This window comes from Manis javanica, chromosome 3 (assembly GCF_040802235.1).
Source record: "Manis javanica isolate MJ-LG chromosome 3, MJ_LKY, whole genome shotgun sequence".
In the NCBI taxonomy this organism is placed as follows: domain Eukaryota; kingdom Metazoa; phylum Chordata; class Mammalia; order Pholidota; family Manidae; genus Manis; species Manis javanica.
In genome coordinates, this window is record NC_133158.1 from 32,747,076 (window position 1) to 32,755,389 (window position 8,314).

The 8,314-nt window shown below is 44.0% G+C and overlaps 1 protein-coding gene across 8 annotated transcripts in view; it reads left to right on the forward strand.

The window, feature by feature from the left end:
* Positions 1–8,314, forward strand: part of TSEN2 (tRNA splicing endonuclease subunit 2) — a 47,294-nt gene that overhangs the window by 13,630 nt on the left and 25,350 nt on the right. For 6 of the 8 annotated variants that reach the window (XM_017655843.3, XM_073231053.1, XM_017655840.3 and 3 more), the window contains 2 exons: positions 6,714–7,236; positions 8,071–8,148. In XM_017655843.3, coding sequence (XP_017511332.3) covers positions 6,714–7,236; positions 8,071–8,148 — 601 coding nt within the window. The remainder of the gene's footprint in view (positions 1–6,713; positions 7,237–8,070; positions 8,149–8,314) is intronic. The other 2 variants (XM_073231056.1, XM_017655846.3) reach the window with 1 other exon arrangement.

The following is an 8,314-nucleotide window of genomic DNA, read 5'->3' on the forward strand; positions in this document are numbered from 1 at the left end:
CTCTTACATGGAGCCTTCTAAAACTAGTCAAGCCCACAGTGATTTTTTTAATGCGTATTTGATATACAATCTTATGAAGGTTGCACATGAACAACATTGTGGTTTCAACATTCACCCATATTATCAAGTCCCCCCCATACCTCATTGCAGTCACTGTCCATTAGTGTAGTAAGATGCCACAGAGTCACTACTTGTCTTCATGCTATACTGCCTTCCCCATGAGCCCCCTACATTGTGTGTGCTAATCATAATGCCCCTTAATCCCCTTTCCATACCTCCCCACCCAACCTCCCCACCTGCTAGTCCCTTCTTGAAGTCTGTGAGTCTGCTGCTGTTTTGTTCCTTCAGTTTTGCTTCATTGTTATACTCCACAAATGAAGGAAATCATCTGGTACTTGTCTTCCTCTGCCTAACTTATTTCACTGAGCATAATACCCTCTAGCTCCATCCATGTTGTTGCAAATGTTAGGATTTGTTTTCTTTTCATGGCTGAGTAATATTCCATTGTGTATGTGTCCCACATCTTTATCCAGTCATCTACTGATGGACACTTATGTTTCTTCCGTATCGTGGCTATTGTAAATAGTGCTGCGATAAACATAGAGGTGCATATGTCTTTTTGAATTAGACATACTGTTTTCTTCAGGTAAATTCCTAGGAGTGGAATTCCTGAGTCAAATGGTATTTATATTTTTAGCTTTTTGAGGAACCTCCATATTGCTTGCTACAATGGTTGAACTAATTTACGTTCCCACCAACAGTGTAGGAGGGTTCCCTTTTCTCCACATCCTTGCCAGCATTTATTGTTTCTTTTCTTTTGGATGTTGGCCATCCTTACTGGGGTGAGGTGAAATCTCATTACGGTTTTAATTTGCATTTCCCTGATAATTAGTGATGTGGAGCATCTTTTCATGTGCCTGTTGGCCATCTGAATTTCTTCTTTGGAGAAGTGCCTGTTCATATCCTCTGCCCATTTTTTAATAGGGTTATTTGCTTTTTGGGTATTGAGGTGTGTGAGTTCTTTATATATTTTGGATGTTAACCCCTTGTTGGATATGTCATTTATGAATATATTCTCCTATACTGTAGGATGCCTTTTTGTTCTATCGATGGTGTCCTTTGCTGTACAGAAGCTTTTTAGCTTGATGTAGTCCCATTTGTTCATTTTTTATTTTGTTTCCCCTGCCCGAGGAGATGCATTCAGGAAAAAGTTGCTCATGTTTATATTCAAGAGATTTTTGCCTATGTTTTCTTCTAAGAGTTTTATGGTTTCATGACTTACATTCAAGTCTTTGATCCATTTCAAGTTTACTTTTGTTTATGGGGTTAGACACTAATCCAGTTTCATTCTCTTACATGTAGCTGTCCAGTTTTGGCAACACCAGTTGTTGAAGAGGCTGTAATATCCTCATTGTATATCCATGGCTCCTTTATTGTATATTAATTGACTGTATATGCTTGGGCTCATATCTGGGCTTTCTAGTCTGTTCCACTGATCTATGGGTCTGTTCTTGTGCCAGTACCAAATTGTCTTGATTACCATGGCTTTGTAATAGAGCTTGAAGTCAGGGAGCATAATCCCCCCAGCTTTATTCTTCCTTCTCAGGATTGCTTTGGCTATTCGGGGTCTTTTGTGGTTCCATATGAATTTTATATAGCTCTCCAGTTTTGCCAACACCAGTTGTTGAAGAGGCTGTCTTTTCCCCATTGTATATCCATGGCTCCTTTATTGTATATTAATTGGCCATATATGCGTTGGCTTATATCTGAAGTCCACAGTGTTTTTCATCTTGCTTCTAGCACATACTGGTAGAATCCAAAAGCTCTTTTTTGGTTACAGGTCTAGTAACCCTGTGTCCAGAGGAGTGGCTCCAGGGAGACCCCAGTGGCTGCTCTGGCTGTCACCCAGGCCAGGGACTGGGCCGGGTTCTGGTCTGTGGAAGGGCCCAGCTAGAACCTGGCAGACCCTCCTTCCCAGGAGGGGCTGCCATCTGGGGAGGCTGCTACTGCCAATACCGGGACTCAGAAGTGCAACAGAACCCACCCGTTAGAGGGCATGCTGCTTGGCACTGCCCACAGCTGAGCTGGCCGTGAAGATGCCTGAGGTTCTGAGTGGAGGAGAAAGCCCCCCACCTGATGGTTATGCCCTTGTCAGCTCTTCAGGGTAACGTTCCAAGAATTTTATTTGTCCTTGTATTTGTTTCCTGGGGCTGCCTTAATAAAATACCACAAACTTGATGGCTTAGAAGAACAGAAATTTATTTGCACAGTTCTAGAGGCCAGAAGTCCAACATCAAGGTGTGAGTGAGGACCCTCCCGTGCCTCCTGTAGCTTTCTGGCAGGACCAGCAGTCCTGTGATCCTTGACTTGTTGGCATGTCACTCCAGCCTCTTCCTCTGTCATCACATGGTGGCCTCCCTGGTGCGTTTGTGTCCACACTGCCCTCTTACAAGGATGCTAGTCAGTATGGCCTCCTCTTACCTGATGACGCCTGCAAAGACCCTGTTTCCAGAGCAGGTCATGCCCAGCGGGTCAGGACTTCCACATACCTGACAGTCCTGTTAGAAAGTTATGTCCCCAGATCAACACGTGACTCATCATTTGTTCATAACACTTACAATCCCAATCTCAATTTTGTTAAATTTTAGGAGAAATGGACCTATTTTTGTATGTTGAGTACTTACCATCATTGTTTCTTTACTGAAATTCAACCCCTGTTTGAACTGGTTTTGCTCTTTTTCCAACAAAAGTTGGCCTTGGGTGATGGGAACCTTCCATGTAATCTTTATGGAGGTGAGCATCAGGCCCCCCCAGCTGGTGCCCTGATGGCCGCAGGCAGCAGAGTTAAATCCTTGAGGACCAGCCCTGAGGATCTTGCTGGTCCCCCCTCATTTCCCTCATTTGTGCTCCTCTGTTCAGCCAGCACTTACTGTGCGTGGGTGCCTATGTGTCAGGTGCTGGGTAGGTGCTGGCAATACGAAAGGAGAAGAGCCCACCCCTACTCCCAAGGGGTTCATAGTCTCGTGGGAGGAGAAGACAAGTAAACCATAGTAAATACTATGGTTAGGTGCCGCCATCACCACCATCATCATCACAGCCGACAGGCACTGGTTCCCCAGCGAGGCCAGTTACTGATCTGTAGGCTTCACCCATGTCATCTCAGCCCATCTTCTCAAGAAGCCTTTGAGCACCCCTATGTTTATTGCAGCACTATTTACAATAGCCAAGAAGTGAAAGCAACCCAAGTGTCCATCAGTAGATGAATGGATAAAGAAGATGTGGTGCATATACACAATGGAATACTATTCAGCCATAAGAAGAAAACAAATCCTATCATTTGCAACAACATGGATGGAGCTGGAAGATATTATGTTCAGTGAAATAAGCCAGGCGGGGAAAGACAAGCACCAAATGACTTCACTCATTTGTGGAGCATAACAACAAAGCAAAACTGAAGGAACAAAGCAGCCTCACAGATTCCAAGAAGGGACTAGTGGTTACTAAAGGGGATAGGTGGGGACGGAGGGAGAAGGGGATTGAGGGGCATTATGATTGGCACACATGGTGTAGGGAGGGGTCACAGGGAAGACAGTATAGCTCCGAGAAGACAAGTAGTGACTCTGTGGCATCTTACTACACTGATGGGCAGTGACTGCAATGGGGTGTGGGTGGGGACTTGATGATATGGGTGAATGTAGTAACCACATTGTTTTTCATGTGAAACTTTCGTAAGAGTATGTATCAATGATACCTTAATAAAAAAATAAATAAAAAGAAAAACAAGAAGCCTTTGAGGTAGTTGTCATTTCCATCCCATATACAGGGAACCTGCAGAGAGCTGGCCCAAGGGGACATGAGCACAGGCAATGCAGCTCCAGAGACGGTGAGAAGTTGACACACAGCAAGTTCAGTAGCATAGATGTACGCACTGGTATTCTCGAGTGTGTCTCATGTGCTAGTGCCATGCTAGTCGCAGATTTATGGATTAATTCCTCCAGTCCCCGCATCACTCCTATGAGGTGTAGGTCCTCTTATTGTCTGTCTCTGGCAGGTGAGGAAACATAACCAGAGGAGGTTAAGTAACTTATTCAAGGTCGATGCTTGGATGAAACTGTTTTGCTGTGAACTTCCAGTGATAAATGGGCCTTGAACAGTAAGATGGTGGAGAAGGGTGTTCTCTGTAAATGGAGAGTTGTGTGCAAGGGCATAGGAAAACAAGCTGAGATGTATGCAGATGGTCCCTTGCGGGGATCTTGCGGCTTTAAATGAGTCTGCTTTCCACCAGTCTCGCTACTGCTGCTCCCCACAGCTGCTGCCTTTTCCTTCTGCACTCGCCGCTTATGTTTTCTGACCTTTACTTTTTATTTTGCCTGCTGCTTCCCCAACAGTGTTTGGGGTTAATCACAGCAGGGCTTGTGTTTTATGGCGTTGCCAGCCCATGTGAGGACACCTGCTCTGCAGCCCATGTGCCATATGTCTTAGTCACTGTGTACTGGCTGCGTTCATCACCGGCCTTACACAGAGGCTTTCATCCACCTGCTTTTGCAGCCACCATCTCAGTTGAGCTTTCATAAACGAACTTCTCAAGTCATGAGGCAGGAAGGCAGATATGATTCTGGTATTTGGCAGAAGAGCAAAAAGAAACAAGTGGCTTACCTCAGAATCACAGAGAAGAGCCAGTTCCAGAACCCAGACCTGGTGCCACACTTGTCCCTATGGCTGCCCTGCTCTCAAGGAGCTCTTAGTCAAGGTGTACGTTCCCATTCACTAAAATGCTATTTGTATTTTTTTAATGTAATATTAAGTCAAATGATTTTGTTTTTCAAATCTCCGTAAAACTCCACAGTCACGTAGTAACAAAAATTTATTGAGCACTTATTAACGTGCTGAGCACTTGACGTGTGTCCTTTAATCCTTAGAACAACCCCATGAGACAGATACCAACGTGCCCAGTTCACAGGTGAAGGAGCGTGATGGCGTAAGGGAGCGGGAACGCGCATCTGCCCTGACCTCTCATTGCCCAGCTCAGAGCCGCGGCCTGCCTGTGCTGTCAGTTCTAGACCAGCTCAGAGTAGGGAGCTATTGAACCCTTAATTCTGTGGTTCTTTCACATATTCTGAGTCAGGGAATTGGATGAAAGTAGTCAACCCCTTCCCCAGGAAAATACACATTGACACAAAAGTTTTTGTCCTGATCACAGAGACTCATAGACCCATGAAACCTAGGGAGCTGGTGCTTTAGGGGAGACAAAGAGCAAAATTCTTCTCAGATCTTTCAAAGCAAAGCACTGACTACGTGCAAGAGTGGCCGTACTTTTCATCATGAGAGAAGATATTGCTGGCATATGGACAGCTACATTTTCTACCCTAGTGATAAAAAAAGTAGTACTTAACATGATCCAAATGAGGCAGTAGCACTATTACCCCAATCCTTACAGGTGAGGAAACTGAAGCGCAGAGATGTTAAGTAACTGGCTTTGTCACACAGTTTATACGTGACAGAGCCAGGGCTGAAATGAAGTGTGCGATCCCAAGGTCCATGCATTTTCCTGCCTCTTAGGTATTAGCATAGTCTTGCCAGGTTTTAATCTTCAAAATACAGTTCCCAATATAGAGGAATGTGTGCTCATCCCCACACAGCATGTAGACAGCTTGGAGAGTCTCCTGGGAATCAGGATTAAGCAGGCACCTCTTTTTTAAATATAGAAGAAGCGAACTTCCTTGTCTAACTGTGTGAGATGTAGCATTTTATAAACTATGATATAGTCAGTGTCTGACACTGGCAGAATCTCTACTCAAGGTGAATCTTTCCACAAGCCCTGTGTCTTCCTACATGCTTTTCAGACTAATTGCTATAGATAGAGGAGTAAAGTGCTTGAGTCTCACGCTGTCCTAACCCTCCCACTGTTCACATTTCCAGTGTTTGGCGGTCTTACATCCCACGAATGCTTCCCAACAGCATTGCTAGGTGTTGATGCTTCTGCACTAAAGCAGAACCCTGTTGTCTTACCTATAACTTTTTGTGACTTGGGAATTGTTCAGGGGTTTCCTGCTGGTTAAGAATCTAAGCATGTATTTTCTCATTAAAATATACTTTCAAAATTGTTGTGGAAAAAAGGGCCATTTCTATTAGGATGCTTGGCTATATGTATGTAGCCATCATCATTTCTTTCCATATGCAGTGGAGACATTAGTAGGTACTTGAAAAATATTTATTGAAATTCTCATTTTGCTTTCCAATACTAAGCAAAACCTCTTTGTATCATGAATGGGATATACATCTGAAAACATTGTGATATCCAAAGTTGAAATAATACCAAACAAAACCTGACAAAAGATGGCCATTTCTCTTCATATTTTCCTGTCATTTGGAAATGAGTCCACTAGTTTTCAATTATATAAATTTTCCTAAGTTTTCCTAAGTCCACTAGTTTTCAATTACATAAATTTTCATACTTTGCTAAACTGGGGCCAGCTTTTTTTCAAATTAAGAAAATTGAATGAAGCTCTGTAATAAAAATAAACAATAGTAATTCATGTTTATTGCAGAATAGCTAGAAAATGCAGAAAAGTATACAGAACACATTGACCTGCCATTGAGGAAGAGCCATGTAAACACTTTAGCATACTACCCTCTTGTCTTTTTTACACACTCTATTGTCTTCTTAATATTGAAATTGAAGTGTTGTTACTAACAGTATTTCCGTTTTGCAGGTATCAGCATCGCGTAGGATGGGCCACGGAGCTCCTGCGAAGGCAGGGGCAGGATGAGAGCACAGTGCGTAGATTCCTCGAGGACTACACAAAACCACTTGAGCATGCTTGTGTAAGGAGTGAGGAGGTTCCATGGCATGATAAACTGGACTCTGAAATGGTCTCCCAAACAGAAGGCCCGGCAGATAGAGAGAAACTTCCTGCGATGAACGGGGACTCGGAAAAGTCAGATGACATGGAGGATCCCAGCAAGCCACCAGCCTGCCTGCAAGAGGGCTCTGGGCATGGCCCGCTGAGGACAAGCAGCTTGGATGAGCACATGGTACAGGTGGCTGCACTTCCGCCCCAAGTCCATCGCAGCAGACAAGATGTTCACCTGCCCCAGTGCAGTGCCCAGCCTGAGGATGGCAGCCAACCAGCGGGCATCATCTGTGCTGGAGAGAGAAGGCCCGAGGCTGAGTACCTGCTGGTGGAGGAGGTCATGTGCGATGGGAGCGAGAGGGGAGATGCCTCAGATGAGGAAGTAAGTAGGAGAAAAATGACTTCCTCCAAAGTCCTCTTTTTGGGGCATAAGGGATATTGGCTAACCGGGGTGTCCCTGCCTCAAAACTGGTAGCAGGCCCATGCGAAGCTCCCAGTATATGAGAGGTGGTGCAGGACAGCATGCCACAGACCCTCCAGGGAAGCAGCAGGCACGGACCCCAGCCCTCGTGGCTCAGTAGTTGTGAGGGCTGTTACGACTAAAACTTCAAAGCCTGTGAGTAAGTTAACGTTAAAAAGTGTAGGAAAGAAGGTCCAATAATGTTCTCCCCCTTGTTTAGGAGGAAAAGAGATTCAGTGCTAATTACACAGTCTCGAGCACGGCCATTGGGGTGGTCTGGAGTGGGAAGGTCGCCGTGACAAGAAGAAGCAGTTAAGAGCCTAGTCAGTACGGGACGCACCTCAGAGGCTGTTGCCGTAGAATTATTGTAACAGCTAAACAGGAGAAACAATCTAATGCTTAAGTCGTCTGTGAAACACCCATTTGAAAAAGTATTGTCTAGAGCTTTTAGATCGAAGTTCATCAAGAACTTTGGCACATGCTTGTGAGGTACAGTAGGGTGAAAAAACACATAAAATCAATAAAATGATCACAACTGCAGGGAAAATTCATGAGGGGAAAAGAAGAAAGGAAATAAAATGCCAGCCAAAAAAATAAAACTTTTTCCCCAAAGTAATAAAAAATTATCATTTAATATTAATCGAACGAATGTGAATCTGGGAAATTTATAAGAAAAGTATTCATTTTAAAATGCAGTCTCCTCTACATAACATGTAGTGCTTCCATTTGTTCTGTATGTATTTTCTTTCTCTTCAGTTGACACAAAAAAAGAGACTAATATGCAGAAGAAATCCATATAGGATTTTGGAATATTTGCAGCTCAGCCTAGAAGAGGTATGTTTGCAGCATGTTCTTGTCAGCTGTTGGTCTCTGGGCCTGGGTAATACCACATAGGTGTCCACCTTAGAGTGCAATTCTGAATGGAACTCAGCAACTGAGTAGCGGTGACTAAATATTGCAATTTGGTATTGAAATAACTATAGGAAGCTTCCAAAATAGG